Source organism: Ovis aries, chromosome 7 (assembly GCF_016772045.2).
Source record: "Ovis aries strain OAR_USU_Benz2616 breed Rambouillet chromosome 7, ARS-UI_Ramb_v3.0, whole genome shotgun sequence".
Taxonomy (NCBI): domain Eukaryota; kingdom Metazoa; phylum Chordata; class Mammalia; order Artiodactyla; family Bovidae; genus Ovis; species Ovis aries.
In genome coordinates this window covers 21,587,471-21,607,804 of record NC_056060.1, presented here as the reverse complement: position 1 = coordinate 21,607,804, position 20,334 = coordinate 21,587,471, and the positions used below count along the sequence as shown (strand labels likewise).

General features: G+C 41.5%; 1 protein-coding gene across 9 annotated transcripts in view; it reads right to left on the bottom strand.

Annotated features, from left to right (window-relative positions):
* Window positions 1-20,334, bottom strand: part of ACIN1 (apoptotic chromatin condensation inducer 1) — a 39,393-nt gene that overhangs the window by 9,528 nt on the left and 9,531 nt on the right. For 4 of the 9 annotated variants that reach the window (XM_004010335.6, XM_027971630.3, XM_027971629.3 and 1 more), the window contains exons 5-8: window positions 10,181-10,269; window positions 8,223-9,464; window positions 7,574-7,789; window positions 6,985-7,100 (exon numbers count right to left, since the gene is read on the bottom strand). In XM_004010335.6, the coding sequence (XP_004010384.4) occupies window positions 6,985-7,100; window positions 7,574-7,789; window positions 8,223-9,464; window positions 10,181-10,269 (1,663 nt within the window). Of the gene's footprint in view, window positions 1-941; window positions 1,390-6,984; window positions 7,101-7,573; window positions 7,790-8,222; window positions 9,465-10,180; window positions 10,270-20,334 lie in introns of those variants that run through there. The other 5 variants (XM_042252965.2, XM_060418559.1, XM_060418558.1 and 2 more) reach the window with 3 other exon arrangements.

Sequence of the window (20,334 nt, the reverse complement as noted above, 5' to 3'; positions counted from 1 at the left end):
GGAATGGAGAAATGGTGGGGTGGGGGCTGTAGGGAGAGTAGGGCTGGTGAGGGTTCAAGCTTCAAGGACTCTCTCTAATCAAAAAGGAAAAATTAACACTGCCAAAGTATGAAAGCTCAGAGAAGAACCAGGCCACTTTTACCTGCTCAGAGGTGTAGGAATTGTTCTTACATTCGGCTTTCGCCCAGTTTCTCCCACTCCCTTATTCCAACTTCCAAGAGATAAAGAGAGCAGGCCTCCCAGTCAGGACACACCCTCCCCCACACCACGCATCCCTCCCCCCGGTCCCCCCGCCCCCTACTGAACCCACTCCCCCACCCCTCCAAATCACACAAGTAGGGTCCCACTGCAGGCAATGAATCTCAGAGGTTCACTTCAGATAAACTAGCTTCCCAACTTCTTTTTTCTGTCTTCATCCCTAACTTGTATCTCTAATCTCACCCCCACTACCACCCAAACACTGTGGTGGGGAGGGGAGGGCGGGGAACAAATCAAGATGAACAGGGTCCCCTCTCTAAGTCTCAAGAGAGGGGAAGCCAAGCCTCCACAGGCTGATAACCAGCACCAGAAAATTCGGCATTCTCGACAGGCTGCCTGACACTCAGAGGTCAGAACAGCCTCCCCAGAGCATGGGAGGGATGCACGGGAAGGGGGGTGGGGAGAAAATCGGAACTGTGCCCCCAGCTAATAGGCTCCCACAGAAACACGAGATTCAACTGCCTGAATCTAAAGAAAAGGCTCATCCAAAAAATACCTATTTCCCACACAGAGAGGGCAAGTGAGGCCAATTAGAAATCAGGCAGGAAGGACAAAGGGGGAAAGCAGAATGACTGAAAACAAACCAAAACGAAAGACGGAATGAAAGCCATGGGGAAGAGAAGGGAGATGAGGAGGGCTAGAGCGGTAGGGAAAAAGGATACATGGAAATGTGAAGCTCTCACCCTTCTTTGCTTTCTGATAACATGATTTTTTTTCTCCCCCTGGAAGTGCTGTTTATCCCTTTCTGGAATGGAAGAAATAACAAAAACCAAACAAAAAAATCCTAAAAAATTTAAAAAAACAAAACAGAACACCTTCCTTGTCCCAAGATCCCACCACCTCCTCCCCAGCCACCCGATCCAGAGAGAGAAAATCAAGATGCAGCAACTGGGATCCAAAAAATGGTAAATGGAAGGAGAGGTGGTGGTGGTGAGGGGAGGCTAAAATAGATCTGGATTTTAAGAGATAAGCGTTAAGTCCTCACGGCAAACCCCGAATTCGGCTGGATTGGTCTCTCTGGAGGAGGAGGAGGAGGAGGGCCAGGCTGCTGGTAGTGGCTGGCTCTATTGTACTGGCGGAGCGGTGGCGATCAGCCGGAGACATGCAGGGGAGCCATCTTGCCACTTACCCAGCAGCCTGTGTGTGCGGATGGGGGAGGGCCCTGCTGCAGCAGGGGAGGAGAAAGGAGAGAGGGAGGGCGCTGAGTGAGCAAGGTTCTTATCCTCTGGCAAGCTACTCGGAGCTCACTGCTGGCTCAATAGGCCTGGCCCTTTCCCTTCTTTTCTCAGGTTACAACAGCTAACGAGGCCTAACCCCAAAGGGAAAGGGTGCTCTCTCCTTGTCTTCCTGGGGGGCGGGGGAGGGGGCTGGGTGGAGAGGACAAAGTTACAGCTGTTTGCTTGGAAGATTCCAGAGAATAGAAAGAAAGGAAACAGCAGAACTGGGAGTGAAAAAATGGTAAGAAGGAAGATAACACGGCCAAAGTTGAACAGAGACAGAGGGGAGGGTCATGAGCAATATTTTAGGTGTCCATCTTCCTCTATCCCAGAAGCCAGGCATGGAACATTGAAAACTGATCAGCTGGCTCAAGGTGGGAAGGTGGGATAAGATTTGGCACTATCTAATCACTATATAGTAACTGGCTGCTTACGGCAGCAATGACCACGTGTTACTACTTCAGGGAGATGAAAGGAAAGAATAAGCAGAGGTGCTTTCTGAATTACCAGTAAAGGAGGGGAGAGGTATCTCTAAAGAGAAGACAGACAACTTTGTTTCACAGAGTCTTTAATAAGGTCACCCTGCCCCAGGGTCTGCAGGAGCCAAAAAGAAAAAGATAAACAGGGCAAGGGGACCTTGCCTAAAGCATGAAGGCCTCTTCTTGGAGCAAGGGCTCCAAAGTGAGGGCTCTGGAGTACATAAGGGAAGTCAGAGAACTGTTACTGGGAACGGGGTGGGGTGTGTGCAGATCTGTTGGGCAAAAAGTGATTGGGAACTTAACAGAAATGATTAATCATGGGCATCTCTGAACTAATGTAATATGTGAAGCTGTCTCTACCCATTCAAAAAAGCACTCAGTAGATGCTCAAAATGCTCATCTGTTGACTACAAAAGTGCTCCTTTCCAAAGCCTAGTCGCAGTAAAGGTTTAACAGTAGAACAAACTTCTGGATTCTTAACCTAAAGCTTAATATTATCTCATTCATAATAACAGAGCTTTTAGCTAGGAATGAAATTTCCTCCCTGCTACTTAAAATCTTAAATGTACACACCAACTGCATGCTAGAGCAGTCACGTTTATACATCACACCACAGTTACTTTTCACTTAGTGGTCCCTGTTGGCTCAGTAAGATTGAGAGTCTGGAGTCAAATGGCCTAGGGCTCAATCCAGGACCCAGACCCACCTCACACAAGTAGCACACAAGTGATACTGAGTTTCTGATCCTCTCTGTGTATCAGTTTCTTTATCTGTAAAGTTGGGATAATAACTATCTATCTCATCTAACAGTGTGATAAGGATTTGCCCTTAGGAACCTGGTTTGGAAGACACCCCAAGTCAAGGCAAGGATATGTATAAAACGCATGTGTGTTTAACAGGCCGCTATCTCATCTGAGACTACCTATGGAGCTTTTCAGTGTCCTCAGAGTGCAGACTGCTCTTTCTATGATGTAAAGGCAATAACTGGTTTGTTGCTTCCACCAATGCCCTCGCCACTGTCTAGTGCCCTCTGGTTACTTGCCCCTTACCCTGCAGAGTTCCTCAGGGTCAGGGACACCTAGCCTGGAGCCTAACACAAAGAAATGTTCAGTAAATATATCCAAATTAGGTTGTCATTGTGGGTCCAAGTAAGATACTTTAATAAACGATTGCTGCATTAAAAGTTTCCTTAATATTTTTTAGACAGAATTCCCATAAAGACCATTACCCTACAGAGAAACATTACCTTCAAACATCCTCAAATACATGTTCCCTGTCCATCAATTGTCCTAAAATACTTTCAGCTGCCAATACGCCTTTCCAAAAGTGGCTTCCTTGGAGGAAGAATTTTAATAGCAATTCTATGTCATTTTTTTCAAGAATAAGAATTTTACGATGCTATCCTTGGGCTTCATGAGACATGAATTTGTGTCATCTATTTCCTCATGATCAAACCTATGGGATCTAAGAATTACCAAAACTTTTCTAAGAGGAAAGTTCGAAACTGTCCCAAAAAGGGGGACTCAATCGACTTGCAGGACTAGTCCCAAAGTCTCCTTAGCTATGTGTCAGAGCCCCACGCAGCATTTCTTGGTAGTCCCCTTTAGACAAAAGGCATCTCCTTTTCCACTACTTAAGTTCTTACACAAATGTTTCTGATACCTTTGAAAAGAAAGTGTAACCGCATGGGGATTGGGGATGGGTGATGTTGTTGTTAGTCCATAAGGCACGTTTAACTCTTTCGTACCCCGTGAACTGGAGTCCGGCAGGCTCCTCTATCCGTGGGATTTCTCAGGCAAGAATACTGGAGAGGGCTGCCATTTCCTTCTCCAGGGTATCTTTCCCAACCCAGAGATGGAAACTGTCTCTTGCAGTGGCAGGCGGATTCTTTACCAGTGAGCCACCAGCGTGATACCTACTCATAATTAAACAGTAAACAAAGCATTTGCAGCTCAGAAGAAAAGGACAGAACTAGTTGAGGGCTAATAACATCACATTAGAGTTTGTATCTGAATATGAATGAGATTCAAAGAAACTAATGGAAAAGGGAAATTTCTATAGACATTTATGTTTGAACTTATTGAAAATTTCTATAGACATTTATGTTTGAACTTTATTGTAAAAAATTCACAAAGAGCTGAGGACTGATATGAAATTTAAATAATAGTGGGATTTGACTACCTTTGGTAGTGAGATTTAAATACAGAATACACTCAGGAGCATACTAGTTCCAAGATAACCAAGGAGAGTATGGTTTAAGAGGGTATGTCCTTAGATACCAACTTCTCAGTGAGTGAACTCTACTGATAACAATAAATTCTACTTTTTAAAAACTATGCATCATTAGGCATACTGGCACTGTAGGTCCCCTAGGAGTATCAATTACACTGTCATACTGGTTTAAAGGACCATTTCCTTCCTGCTATTCAGGCAAAAGGACAACTAAACACAGTGTCAAGGGCCCAGCAATTCTACTGCCTGCAAGGTTTGTATATACAGGAAGGTTTTATTTAGAAAATTGGGGTTTGAATTAACTACTACTGGATGATACAGTTGTCCACACAAAGTTTTTCCTTTCCTCTTTTCCTCTATTTTTTTTTTTAATGTAAAAAAGAGAGTACCCTTTTTTCCTGTATATGAGTAAATTTCTGCTCTAGCTATAGCAGGCAAGGCCGAATTTTGGAACAGGGCTCAAATGAAACAGGACTGAGGGCTCACAAATTCCTGCCCCAAGAAATGAAAAAGATACCTTACCTCATAAATCTAGAATCCCTCAGGGAACTAGAATCCCTCAGGGAACAATCAGAATCACAATGGATTTAACCAACCACAGCCAAAAAAAAATTTAGGTCATCTCTTCCCAGTGGTGAGAGATCCTTGAAGTAAAGTCTAATTTTTCTTTTTAACACTTTACTGAATCAATGGGCCCTAGCTCTGTTTTTTAAAAGTCATGTGACTTCTTGTTGAGACAGAGAGGAAGACCAAGGTTAAGCCACAAATGGTCTTTTTCATTTAGCACTCCCTGTTGTTTCATCTCACTTTTAAAATTGGCCAGGCTCCAGAGATCACCAGGCTAAACACTAGCACTCAAAGAGGGGTGAAAGACCAGGAGTGTTGTCAATCAATTCAGCAGGGCCTCCAGAAATGTAGCCAAACTTCTCAAAGACTCATTTACCAAATCCAATGCCAGAATATCCTATGGATTTTGGGCATGTAATTCTGTTAGGTTGCCAAAAAGACCATCTGAAAGGCAGACAGAAGGAAAGCAGGTAACCAGGGATGTGTATGAGCCACTCTTGAGCTCAGACTGCATTTCCAATCCATGGGCTGCTCCACGGAAATCTGCCTGGGCAATAATGGGCAATCTCAGGATTTGCCCAAGTGCCATTTGCTATCTCCTTGCCAGAATCAATGTGACTAGATGACCTCAGTCTTAAAATACATGTCAAAGCCACCTTTACCTAAGGAGAAAAACTCTGTATGAGACTCCAAGGTTTATTTGCCCTGGACCTACATGCAAAAACCCAGAAATAAGGTGCTTTAAAACAGCATACAGTGCCACTCTGTTGCCAGGATTTCAGAGACCTACAGGATTTTATGGTAAGCAAGGAGCCTTTCATAAAATTAGTTGCTTCTCATGGTGCACAGGAAGCAATTCCTCAGACCCAATTAGTAAGCAGGTTTTCAACATATACTTTGAAACTGCCATTACAGAAAAGACATATTGTACTTCCATGGGATGGAGGAGGGAAAGGCAGGTATTATCTCTGATTGATGGATAGAAAAGGGAAGGTATCACCCCATTTCCTCATCGATGGTGTAGCTGGGAAATCCTGAACACCTTCAGAATTCGCTGGGTTTTCACTTTAAGGTCCTAGAAGAAAAACTCCTTTCCAAAGGATAATGTACCCATTCCAAAAGGGAAAAAACGAAACCTTTTTTTAAAGGCAATAGAGTGAACTTTTAGCTTTCAAACCAAAAATGTAATGGCCACAAGATGGCAGCAGAGACAACAATATTAGTATAGGCAGCAGCAAGGGTATATCCTAAGGCAAAAGCTATATAATGATTACATAACTACTGTTAAAAGTCTCAAAAAAAAGAGATAATAAATCAATCATGTCACTGCCCGCCACCCTCCAAAATCAAAGGCAAAAGGTAGTCTGAAGTTCTAAGAAGAATTTACATTACTTGACATATACATAAAAACGAAAATCATATTGCTAGTATCAGCGTTAGAGCAATCATGGAACAAAGTTAGGCCAACTGTCTACTCAGGACATTTTCTGACGTTGAAAAGGTAAGCAATCTTATTTCCACAATGCTTTGTCATTTCCCATGAGACTTCAAAGCCAAGAATTTTGGTTTAATGGCATCTTAATTTGTAACACATATACTCAACAAATGAATGACAATTTTCAATTACTAATTTAATTTGATATGAGTATTTTCTAAAGCTAGATTTATAAGGAATAAAAAATTCACATTAACTGCATAAATGGTGAAACCAATCCAAGGGTCTCAGAAGGGATAAGCTTCTGACCTGATATGGACTTCATATTTTGCTGTACTGTATACTGTGAAAAGTAACTAGGATAGACTGTGGCTAATAAAATGGTAGCCAATAACCAGAGAAAACACAAAAACTAAAAAACAGCACCCTTCTGTTTTTGTTTTTTTTTAAATCCTCAACATCCTTTATTAAACTGTGTTCCCAGGCTCACAAGCAGCTGGCAAATGTGAGTTAAAATACCTGAATCAATTCCTGCTTTCTCCTTAAAGGAATTGACTGTTTTGGTCAGATGATCCCAGAAAATGGGTTTCCTTTTACTCCCACCACTGCTTTTCAGACTACATTAAGAGTTCTGGTGGCAGCTCTCAAGACAGTATAACTGGAGTCTAGCCTTAGTCCAGATACAGCTCTGACTTTGTGTTTTATAATGTAACGAAGATTTAGCCAAAGAACCCCAGGGAACCAGGAACTATCCTACAAACCGGGAGAGATATCCCAGCTGAGAGGTATCACTTACACAGTGTGATGAGTCCTTTCTGATTCTGGTAGGTGAGAGGCCGGAGTCTCTGAGGTCTGGGGCTGTGTGGCAGCCGGTGGCTCTGCCTCTTCAGCTTCACACTTCTTTGGGCTCCCCTGTCAGGACAAACACAGCAAAACAAACATAGCCAGCGTACTTAAGTCTGCTTGATTCCTCTTCTTTAACATGGAGCTGATAAAAGGCAGAGCACGACATATATAGTACCAGCTCCAGACACGGCCCTATTATTTATTTAATTTTAAAAAGTGGAATGGAATACTGCTTACAGAATTTCTATGCTAGCAAACATTTTATTAGAATTCTTCTTTCAGAGAACTGAGAAGAGGCTTCCTTTTGGGCAGAAAGAACTGATCCCAAGAGCGCTGAAGATGAGAACCGTGATGCTCAGCCTCATAGAGAACTTCCATTAACCAGGAATTGGGAAATACAAGTAGAATCTAACAGGTATCCCCTTCTACATTTCTACTGAGCTTTATCCAGACTGCATTTTCAGTTTTTTAGCTAAGACAGAAGGGAAAATCATGCCTAATCCTCTGTTTTCCTTTAGAGAGGGGGCATAATACCCTACCCGATCAGGCTGTAACCTCTGGGTCACATGCTTTTCAGCTGGCTCAGGTTGGCTCACACGCCTCACTTGGATAGAGGATGGGGTGGAAGTCCTCTCCTTTGGCTCAAGGACCTGCAGTTGTGGCAATGGTGGGGCTGCAACCTCCTGACCAGAAGAGGGATCTTTGGTTTCAGTGTAGCTGGTGCTGTTGTCCCTAGAGACTCCAGGGCTCAGAGACTAAAGAAATGAAACACATTAGCCGAATTATTTTATTTGGTATGTATTCAGTAGATCACTGAGTTTTCCAGCTTAATACTTCGGATCTTTTTATCCCTAGATTTGACTTAGTGATTTCCCTATTTCCTAGATTATCCAAAAATCTATTAATTCCCAGTTAGGTGCTGGGTACTGGGATATACACATAAAAAGGTACGACCATACCCTCAAGAAGTTCATAGCCTAGTGAAAAATGGGTAGACAGATTGACCTTTCTTTACAATCAATAGGAATCAAACTGAAAAAGAACCAGTGAGTTGAAAACGAGACTGCAAAATGAAAAGTAATCACTGAACTGGGAACTAAAGGAACCTTTTTCTATTCCTGCTGGAAATCATAAGCTCTGTAGGGGTTGAAAACAGTGCAGTACAGACAGAACATCTCCCACACTTACTTTTCTGCTGTTGCTTGATGCTGACCGGGAACGAGAACGGGAACGTGACCTGGACTCTGATGTTGATCTGGAGCCCACCTTGGATCTATCACGAGGGTTGGCATGAGCACGTGCCCCAGATGCATCTCTCTGCTTGGATCTTGGAGGTGAGTGAGACTGAGAGCCTGAACTGTCAGGAGAGCGAGATCTTGATCTAGAACTGGAGGATGAAGATGAGGAGGATCGGCTAGAGGAGGAGTCAGCTGACTGTTTCAATCTGTGGCTTGGAAGAAGGACATGAGAAGCCCTCCTGCCTTCTTTCTGTTCCAAAGATTCCTCAGTGATCCCTTTAGCCAGCGTGAATTCCTCAATTTTTAGAGGGAGTGGTTGAGTGGATTTTTCTGATTCAGTTTCAAGACCTTTCTGGGCTGAGGATTCAGCTTGTGTGCTTTTCTGAACTAGAGGCAGGACACTCTCCTCTGGCACTTTCTCAACTGGAGATTCAACTTTGGTGTCTGCAGGACCTGACAAAGGAGACAAACTTCCCACCAACTGCACAGTATGCTGAGATAGTAATAGTTCCCTGGCCTCAGCATCTGCATTAGGAGGAGATAACTGAATGAGGACAGGAGGAGCTGGGCCTTCCATGGGCTCTATTTCTTCTTCACTCTGGAGCTGTGTATTAGGTGGTGGAGAAGATGCTTCCTTGGTAAGTAAAGGTGGGGGAGTCTCCTCCTCACTGGCAGTTAGTTCTGGTTGTAGCACAACCGGGGCCTTCGCCACATCTTCAGTCAATCGAGGAGGGGAAGGAGACTTGGATATTTCCTCCAAGCCTTTTGAAAATTTTATTTCTCTTTCTTCTTCTTCAAGAGAAGCTGTTTTCATCTCTTTCTCCTGCTGATGTCTGGCTAGATGACTTCTTCGGGCCTCCTCCTGGGACCTTGTAACTCTCCCTCCTCTCTCTAACCCCTCCTGTTCCTGGGATCTTATAGTTTGGGGTCTCTCATCTGTCACCTCCTCCATTTTTACTATGGGTATCTCTTCTCCCTCTTCCTTAAATTGTTTCAGGACTGGTGCATCTCTAGATTTCTGTCCCTCATCATCATCTTCCTCCTCTTCCTCCTCCTCTTCCTCCTCCTCTTCTTCTTCCTCCTCTGTTTTCAAATTTCGATCTGCTCTGACCCTCAGATTTCTAGAAGGTGTTTCTTGATCCTCTTCCTCCTCTGCAGCCTGGCTACACTCGGAGAGTTTAGCTGCTCTTGCCTGAAAGAAAAGATATTCAACAGTTCAAGGTATATTTGCTCACTATCAACAGAAGAGAAAAAGTATCTCACAAGATACACATATGATGGAGACACTCATGATATATGCTTTCAGCAACACAGAAAGCAAATGTGGCAACAGACATGTGTGACTGATATGGACTTCATGGGAATCAAAACAAGTACAATGATGAAACTGCTAGGGCTTCATTTGTTAACTTCAAGCTTTAAAATAAATGCGAAGTGAACATCTAGAAAGTGTGGGGAGGTGGGCCTGTCCTATTTTCAGTAAATGTGATTATTTTGATCTTTTGGATATATTTAATTTGTCCCCATTATTTCTTTTTCCAAGGTTGTAATTAACCTTACATATACTTTTGTATTCTGTTCACTTAACACCATATCATACAGCTTTAAGGTTTTAATTAGATAATGAACTGTCTGTTTTCTAATAATGTGCTGCCTTACAAATACAGATCAGCCTGCTAACTTTCACAATTACGTTTTAATTTTTATATATTCATTCAGAAATCTGAAGGCCAAAGCAGATATAAATAAGGAAACACAAAATGAGAAAAATGTTAAGCAAAGAAGGTGACTATACAGAAAGCTAGAGAAAAATCAACTCTGAAAATAAGTTGAGGAAAAAGAGGAGGAGGAGATATCCAACGCATTTCGCAAAGAAGTGAAGGATGCTTTCAGAGACAATAGAGTTACCTGTCTGACTCTGGATGATCGTCTTTCTCCTTTCCTTGGTTTCTCCTCATCAGATTCACCTTTCTCTTCAGAAATAGAGGTGCTTTTTCCTATCAAATGAAAGAAAACCAAGTCAGACTTAAAAACACAAACATTCATATAATACTGCTTTCTAAAATCAATCAATCAAACCATATGAGCTGGTCAACACACATCTATATTAATTTCCCCGATCTCTATATGGAAGAAAAGACCATATGAAGCCGTAAAAGGTCAGGACATGTTGATAATTCCTGCTATGCACATCTGGAATGTTTTACTATCTCAAGGCCAATTCACATATTACAAGTAATTCAAACAAATACTACCAGGGGCTTCAAACTGTCTATCACAAAGTACACTTATTTCTGTTAAATATTTTGTCACTGAATCAAAGCTAAAGACTTCATTGTGTTCAGTTTGATTTTTTTGGACTGCCTATTGCCACTAGTTTTGCCCAAAACCTCATGATTAATACACTGGTTTGTACAACAATAATCTCATGATTACTTAAGAGAAATGATTTTCAGGGCACTAAGGTTCCTAAAAACTTCTTCAAGCCTACTGGACAGGGCTCTGGAAATAGGCCTTCTCTCAATTATGTTTTATATATGGAACTCAAAGTAAGATTATTTTAAAGAAAAACAAGTTCTACTATTAAAAGAAAGCTTGCAAATCACTAATGTAGGTCATTCCAATTAACAGCTCCAAGTAAAACTGGAAAAAATGTTCACTTACAATCCATGTAAATCACTTAAATAATTTGGGTCTCAGTGACTTGACAGAAAATGGAAGGGAGGGGCTGGAAGATCTCTACGTTTCCTACCAGTATTAAAATATTACATGGAGTAGAAATGCAAATATTGATGAGAACCAGTTTAGAAAATAGCCTAAAGATAATTACTTTCCAGATAGGTACAATGCAGTACAAAAGGTTTAAATGATGCACAAACACCTGTTCTACACTAACAGTATTTAAACTAGTGCAGATAATGGCAGATGGTGTGAGAGAAGAGTTTTCTCTTATTTCTATATTTCAGCAATCTAAAGTGAACTAGTCTTAGGTTCTGTAACTAAAAGATACTTACAAAATGAACTAGAAGACTGCATATACTTCATAAAACTTTATTCTATTATCACTTGATTAATAGGATCTCTGAATATATACCATTTCATATCTAGGTTAGAGAATAAAGACTTTTTTGCATACATAGGAGAAAGAAGCTGATTTACTGTAGTTTAACAAGAAATTTTTTAAAAGGCAGAAGGTAGATGGAAGGATAAACAGGTAGAGCACAGAAGTTTTAGGGCAGTGAAAATACCCTGGTATGACACTCTAATGATAGATACATGTCATTTGTCCAAACCCACAAAAAGTACATCAAAAGTGAACCCTAAAGCGAGTTACAGACTTCAGTGATTATTATGTGTCACTGAATATTCACACACTGTAAGAAGTGTACCACTCTGGTGTGCAATGTTGATAATAAGAGAGGCTATACATATGTGGGAGGAGGAGAGGGTACATGAGAAATTTCTGTACCTAGCAATTTTGCTGTGAACCTCAAACTACTCAAAAAAATAAATAAATAAAATAAAAACCCAACAAAAACACTATCCAGATGCTCAAGAATTAAAAAAAAAATTGGAGGGAAGATAAAAATTTAAATATTGCAGATTTCTTAAACTATCGAAAGACAAAGAAAAGAAAATTCTACACCAAATTATCAGTTGCTGCTCTTTTAGTTTGTGGGACTATGGTGATTTAAAAACCTGTTTAATGGACTTCTACGAGAAAAGAATCTAAAAAAGAGTGTATATATGTATAACCAATTCATTCTACTGTACACCTGAAACATAACACAGCATTGTTATTCAACTATACTCCAATTAAAAAAAAAAAAAAAACCTAGGGAATTCCCTGGTGGTCCAGTGGTTAAGATTCAGCATTTTCAGTGCTGGGGCCCGGGTTTGATCCCTGGTCAGGGAACTAATACCCCACAAGCCATGCAGCAGAGCCAAACAAATAAATAAAAGCACCTATTTTCTTCTCGTTTTTCAAAAATTTTTCTAAAGAATACACGCTACTTTTGTAATAAAACAATCATTTTTAAAATTATAAAATCCTATACTCTGGAGGAAAAACCTACAGAAGAGATTCTCCAATACACCTCAAATACTATAAACAGGAAAAATTCACAGGTCTAGCCATCCCAAGTACTTGCTTTTATCATTTAAAATTCTATATAAGAAACATTCTCTGCTGTTTTATTTCAACTTAAAAAGTGAGCGTTATAAACACATATATGCTGTGAATAAATAAATGTGATTTTTAAGGGGGGGGGAGAAAGGTATGCATATAGTTAGCCATAAATGTGCTAAACTGGTCAAATAAAATAGTTTTTTAGAGTTATGATTTTAAAATTAAGCATGTACAAGCAAATAGCCTTTATCTCCATCAATTATAAACTACATTCTATTCTATTAGACCATAATGCTATTATGACATTGTAAAACTGCAGTGACAGGATTCTAGACAATCCCTTCTCCAGAAGCACTTGCCTAGTAAGTCATCAAAGAGATGTGGGAAAACTGAGAAAAGTTGTTCAGAAAGTTCTGGACATCATTGTTTTGCAAAAAAAAAAAAACAAACACAAAAACAACAGCTGGAAGGGACCTTCAGACATGAAAACAAGAACCTAGTAAGCAATACGAACTGTAAGAAAGAGATGAGGCATTTTTTTGAGCTCCTTGTAAGGAACTAATGTGAAGCAAACAAGATTCTGCAAAAGGTGCCATCTATGACGTGCACATGGCCACAGGAGTGTCTCCAGCCTGATGTTACTGATATGTGAAGGAGATGAGCACCTGTAGCAGAGGGTGGAAAATAAGCCAGGTGAACGTAAGATCTCTAAGATTCCAAGCCAGAAGTCTTCAGGAGGGCAAAGATAGTATAGAATGTATTAAAGTGAACAAAGTTAAAGGGCCAGATAGGAGGGAAGTTTCTTCATCCTGGAAAACAAATCCCTCGGTAGGATCTGCAGGACCCAAGAGCTATAGAGATCACAGCAAAGCCTGCGGCCAAATGGTATCCTTGGGTATGAATAAGAAGCAGAAATTAAGAAAAGGATGCCAAACCTAAATCTGACTCATGTTTGTTGTATAAGTAACTTATCTAACATTTCTGTGGAATCTCAGCATCCAGATTTAACACAAGAAATAGGAATAAGGGCTAAATGCTTTGTAAGCCATAGGCTGGTTAAAACGCCTTGGGGTCGTTCGTACCTTTGCTAATCAATCCATATTCTGACTGCCCATTTTTTAATGTTTTAGTATTTTTCCTAATCTTCCGAGTGTGGTCTCTTCTTAAAAAAAAAAAAAAACTGAAGATAATAAAGACTTCCATAAAACCAGTTATGACCTAGAAGGGAATCCAGGCAACCTCTGATTATAGAGGGCAGAAAATTCTGAAGAAACTGGTGGGGAGGTAAGAAGTCAAGAAGGGGAGCCAGGGAGGAGTTTATAAACCAATCCTTTCTTCCTATTTGGGACTGTGTCTATAGGACATGAATGGGAGGCTGCTGGAGTATAAGCAAGGATCTTGATTAACTGTAACACTGAAAAGCTATTCTTTCACTTGGTCATTTGTCGGGAGCCGCGTTAGGCATTACTGACAAAATGGAGGCACGGCCCCCAGCCCCCTCTCCTCATTCCGCAGGCACAGTTCCTGGGATGAAGGAGTTAGGCCTTGTAATTCTGACTTGTCTTTTCCTCTCGTCAGCTGAGTTGACTGAAAAGGAATATTAAGGTGCTTACTGTTCTTGAGAGGAGCATGAGAAGGCATCAAGCCTTCTGCAGCATTGCTCTGAAAATAATTCATAAAGTTAATCACTGACATTTGTTCAAGGACTTTTACAAAAAGGTGTTCCAGGATGAGCACATAGGCCGCAGCCTGAGGCCATGGGAGGGACAGATATCTGAAGCCTATTTGCAAGGACAATGTTTATGGCAAAGGAGTTTACTGAATTTAGGGCTTAGAAATAATTAAAACAGTTAGAAGTTAAAGATTTAAGGAATGTTGTGAAGTTAGCATATTTTACTATAGCTTATAGAAGTTAGGAATTTTTAGAGACACTATAGCTAGAAGCCTTTTTAAGAGATAGTGAGCTCAGGATGTTAGGGGCACACAGGACTTAGGAAGAAAGGCTGATTCCCAGAGAATCACTGAAGCAGGAACTCTGTTTGATTTATGGAGATAATAAATCTGGGAGAGGGGGAACTGAAAATGTCAAACCTCTGGCCTAATGCTTTTGTAAAAGTATAAAAGAGAATCTTAAACTTGGAATAAACAGGCAGTCCATAGAAAATTGAGAGGCTGTCTCACCGCCAACACCGTTCATCTCTTCAAGTTTAATCCCTGCCTGCTGGAGTTGGACTCTGGGAAGTGGCGCCCAGAAGAGGGGACACTGAAGAGTAAGTAATTTGAGATTGTAATGCGGGACAGTTAGGATTGTACCTGTGGGTGGCTGGCACCCCTTTGCAGTTTAGGCAGGGTGAGGAGGGTACAGAATCAGTAAGAATATTTTCTAGAAGAATGGGTTTCTCTCCATCTAAGAATAGACAAATGTTTATTGAAATATTACTTCATATGTTAGCCCAGAGAGGCGTTAAAGTAAGGACAGCAAGACTGTCTAAATTTCTACATTTCTTTTATACTTTGCATGGGCCAGAAAAGGTTCCTGTAGATGCTTCTGCTCTGTGGAATGTGATCAGAAATGTCCTAGACTCCTGTCATGAGGCTGTTAGACAGCCTAAGGGGGAGGCTACAACGGTGGATGGTGGTGGGTCTCCACCTTCTGCGCAGATCATATTTTCTGCCATTGACGAAGAAAAGGAGGGAGACTGTGCTCTACCTCCCGAGGAAGGAGAGGGCTTACAGGACGCTGCGGCCGGGTGCCCTGGCGAGCCCCCTCCCCCTCTACGCAAACCTTTAAAAATTTATCCACTACTTTCTGACTTAAGGCGACCACCACCACCTCCACTTGTGCCTCCCAGGACCCAGGAGTTCCCAACTTTGCCTCCAAAGCCTCCCAGAGCATTGCCTAAGGCTGAGAAAGAGGTTTGTTTTTTTTTTTTTTTGAAACAAAGGAGCTTTTAAAGCAGACACATGCACAATATATAGAGCTTGCTCCTTGGAGAAAACCCCCTCAGGGGGGCCTGACCCAGGCTTAAAAAAAAAAAAAGATTAATCCTAATGGAAAGGATTCTACAAATAGAAAATGTTTCTTGTGGCCAAATGGGGCATTTTTGCCAGCAATGTCCTGCCAAGCAGGGACAAGCCATGCCAATCAACCCCAGGTAGCACAGGACTGGACCTCAGTTCCACCACCACAACAATATTAACCCCTGACGTGCTGGTTACTCAGATTCCAAAGGAGTGGCGGCCCCCTACCTGAGGGCATTGTAGGACATGTGCTAGGATGTAGCTCGATTTTTTAACGTTAGGTGGTGCCTGGTGTAGTAGATTCTGCTAATTAATAAAGATCAAAGAATAGCACAGCTTTTGCTTTTAGCTTATTATCAGACAGGAAAAACCTTGACTTCTCAAGCTAGGGGCCACAGAGGATTTGGAACTAGTGATCTAGCTTTTTGGGTGCAGGAAATTATAGCTTGAACCGTGAATTTCCTGATGTTCAAGCTGGTTTTAGAAAAGGCAGAGGAACCAGAGATCAAATTGCCAACATCTGCTGGATCATGGAAAAGGCAAGAGAGTTCCAGAAAAACATCTATTTCTGCTTTATTGACTATGCCAAAGCCTTTGACTGTGTGGATCACAATAAACTGTGGAAAATTCTGAAAGAGATGGACATACCAGACCACCTGACCTGCCTCTTGAGAAATCTGTATGCAGGTCAGGAAGCAACAGTTAGAACTGGACATGGAACAACAGCCTGGTTCCAAATAGGAAAAGGAGTACATCAAGGCTGTATACTGTCACCCTGCTTATTTAACTTCTATGCAGAGTACATCATGAGAAACGCTGGACTGGAAGAAACACAAGCTGGAATCAAGATTGCCGGGAGAAGTATCAATAACCTCAGATATGCAGATGACACCACCCTTATGGCAGAAAGTGAAGAGGAACTCAAAAGCCTCTTGATGAAAGTGAAAGTGGAGAGTGAAAAAGTTGGCGTAAAGCTCAACATTCAGAAAACGAAGATCATGGCATCTGGTCCCATCACTTCATGGGAAATAGATGGGGAAACAGTGGAAACAGTGTCAGACTTTATTTTTGGGGGCTCCAAAGTCACTGCAGATGGTGACTGCAGCCATGAAATTAAAAGACGCTTACTCCTTGGAAGAAAAGTTATGACCAACCTAGATAGCATATTCAAAAGCAGAGACATCATTTTGCCGACTAAGGTCCGTCTAGTCAAGGCTATGGTTTTTCCTGTGGTCATGTATGGATGTGAGAGTTGGACTGTGAAGAAGGCTGAGTGCCGAAGAATTGATGCTTTTGAACTGTGGTGGTGGAGAAGACTCATGAGTCTCTTGGACTGCAAGGAGATCTAACCAGTCCATTCTGAATGAGATCAGCCCTGGGGTTTCTTTAGAAGGAATGATGCTAAAGCTGAAACTCCAGTACTCTGGCCACCTCATGCGAAGAGTTGACTCATTGGAAAAGACTCTGATGCTGGGAGGGATTGGGGGCAGGAGGAGAAGGGGATGACAGAGGATGAGATGGCTGGATGGCATCACTGACTCGATGGACATGAATCTGAGTGAACTCCGGGAGTTGGTGATAGACAGGAAGGCCTGGCATGCTGCGACTCATGGGGTCACAGAGTTGGACATGACTGAGAGACTGAACTCAACTGAACCGAGGCCTTTAAAAGATCTTTTAATTCAAGGGAATAAAATGTCAGGGCTGTTAGATACTGGAGCAGACGTCTCTTACATTGCTGGAAAAGATTGGCCCTCATCCTGGCCGACACGCTTGACCAGTTGCCGGCCTGGTAGGAATAGGGTCAGTGCCCTCGGTTGCTAAGAGCTCACAAATTTTGACATGGTCAGATGAGAAGGGGGCACAAGGCACTTTATGTCCATATGTGGTTCCTTCACTACCTTTTTCCTTATGGGGGAGAGATACATTATCTCAGATGGGATGCTTTTATATAGCCCAGATGAAAAGGTTACAAATCAAATGCTGCAAATGAGGTATAATCCTGGTAAGGGGCTTGGTAAAGATCAGCAGAAAATTGTTTCACCATTAGAGGTGGTTCCTAACAAGAACAGAGAAGGTCTGGGGTATTCAAATTTATCCTAGAGGCTGTTGCCTTGCTGCCAACCCTATTACCTGGAAATCTGATGACCTGGTATGGGTGGAGCAATGGCCTTTAACAGCTGAAAAGTTCCAGGCAGCTGAGGATTTAGTTATGGAACAATTGACAGCTGGCCATATATAGCCTTCTAATAGCCCCTGGAATACTCCTATTTTTGTTATTAAAATCAGGAAAATGGAGATTGTTACAAGATTTGAGAGCTATAAATACAACTATGGAAGACATGGGGGCCCTCCAGAGGGCCTCCCTTCCCCAGTGGCTGGGCTTTTCAGTATAATGTGATAGTTAAAAGATCTACAGGGAAAAAAAAAAAAAATCTACAGGATTGTTTCTTTACCATTCCCCTAGCTGTCCAACATGGTAAGCGGTTTGCCTTCAGTCTCCCTTTAGCTAATTTTAAACAGCCCTATAGAAGGTTTCAATGGAAGGTTTTGACTCAGGGAATGAAAAATGTCCCCACGTTGTGTCAGAAATTTGTAGACCAAGTGGTGCAAAATGTTAGAGCAAAGTATAAAGATCTATATTTGATATATTATATGGATGATATTTTGGCAGCTCATAAGGACAGAACCTTGTTACAACAAATTTTATCTGAATTGATTGAGGCCTTGAAAAGCTGGGGTTTAAAGATAGCTCCAGATAAGATACAAGTAAATCCTCCTTTTTCTTATTTAGGGAGGGTATTAAATACCCATACCATGAGTCATGCCCCTTTGCAGCTGAGATGTTTACTAACTTTAAATGATTTCCGGAAATTATTAGGGGATATTAATTGGATATGCCCACATTTAAAACTGACTACTGCAGATTGAAAGCCTTTGATTGCTTAAAGTGATCCTAATCCCAGTTCTAAGAGAAAGTTGACTAGTGAGGCTCTTGTTAAAGTGGATGAAGCTTTAAATGATCAGTTAATTAGGATTAATATTACCAGAGGATGGGATTTAATTATTCTCGCCACAGAGCATCCACCTACAGGATGCTTGTGGCAAGAAGGCCCACTGGCTCCATCTACCAATGACCCCAAGAAAAACAGTTTTATCTTATCCCAGCTTGGTGACAGAATTAATTATAAAAGGTAAAAAAAGAAGTGTGAAACTTTTTCGAAGAGAAGTAACAAGTATAGTGATTCCATTCAATAAAGATCAATTATAATTTCTTTTACAAAATAATGATGATTGGCAAGTTGCCTTGATAGATTTCAGGGGTCAAATTTTGTTTCATTTACCCTCAAGCCCCGTTGCATTTTTTGAAAACTCATCCAGTAATTTTTCCGAAGAAATTTTCTATTCAACCTTTGGAAGGGGCAATTTTAGTTTTCACAGATGGTTCCGCTAATGGTAAAGCAGTCACAATTATTGATGGAAAATCCCATGTTCAGGTAATTGAAGAGACATCAGCCCAGAGAGCTGAGTTAAAGGCGGTTATCTGGGCTTTTCAACATTTGAGACACCGTATCTTCAATCTTTTGACTGACTCCCGATATATTGTAGGGTTGTTTCCTCATATTGAGACTGCTAATATTCCGGAAAATAAAACTACCATCTTCTCCTTGTTATCTGATTTACTGAAGGAGATTAAACATAGAGATAAAAAATATTTTGTGGGACATATGAGAGCCTATTCTGGCTTGCCCGGCCCTTTGCATGAGGGAAATGCTTTGGCAGATGCATTAACTAAAGTAATTGCTTTAAACTTACATGAAAAGATTGACAAGGCCAAAAATTCTCACAAAATTCATCATCAAAATGCAGCTGGTTTAAGGTATGAATTTCATATCCCTAGGGAAGCAGCTAGACAAATAGTTATGTCCAAACTGTCCAACATTTAATCCATCTCCACCATTAGGAGTAAATCCCCAAGGCCTTAGGCCTAATGCTCTCTGGCAAATGGACGTTAACTCATATCCTGGCCTTTGGAAACCTGTCCTTTGTGGTTGTTACCGTAGATACCTTTTCTCATGTTATTACAGCCTCTGCTAGATCAGGTGAAGCAACAAGAGATGTAACTCAGCACTTGTTTCAGTGCTTTTCCCAAATAGGACTCCCTGAACAGATAAAAACAGATAATGCCCCAGCTTATACTTCTGCTGCTTTTAAGAGATGTTGTCAACAATTTTCCATAGTACATTCAACAGGAATACCTTATAATCCCCAAGGCCAAGCCATAGTGGAGAGGGCACACCAGACTTTAAAAAGTCAGATAGCTAAATTAAGACAGGGAAAATTTAAATATTCCCCTCCATATCATGTTTTACACCATGCTTTGTTTGTAATTAATCATTTAAAATGTGGACACACAGGGACAGACTGCAATGACAAGACACTGGACTCCTGAAGGGGCTACGACTCGGCCTCTAGTTAAGTGAAAAGACCTCCTTACAGGAGAGTGGAAAGGGCCAGATACACTGCTAACTTGTGGGAGAGGGTATACTTGTGTGCTTCCACAGGATTCTACTTCTCCTGTTTGGACCCCTGAGGTTACTAAAATCTCTGAAGGCCTGGAGTCCGGGACCAAGGAAAGATGGGGAGACCAGAAGCTCGTCGAGTCCAAACCTGAGGGAGCCAAGGAAACGCCAAAGGGAGAGTGACCCTTCGCCTGATCACTTCAGGCACCTGGCGCTTCAGGAGACACATGTTGATCGAGTTCAACAGTATTCTGCCCCACCTCGTTGCCGTCATCGTACTTAAACCACCACTTCCAGCACGGTACCAACGTGGGGCCAGCTAAAACATCTCGCTCAGTGGGCTGAAGAATTAATAGAAAGGGGGAGATACGAGGCCACTCCTATGATAA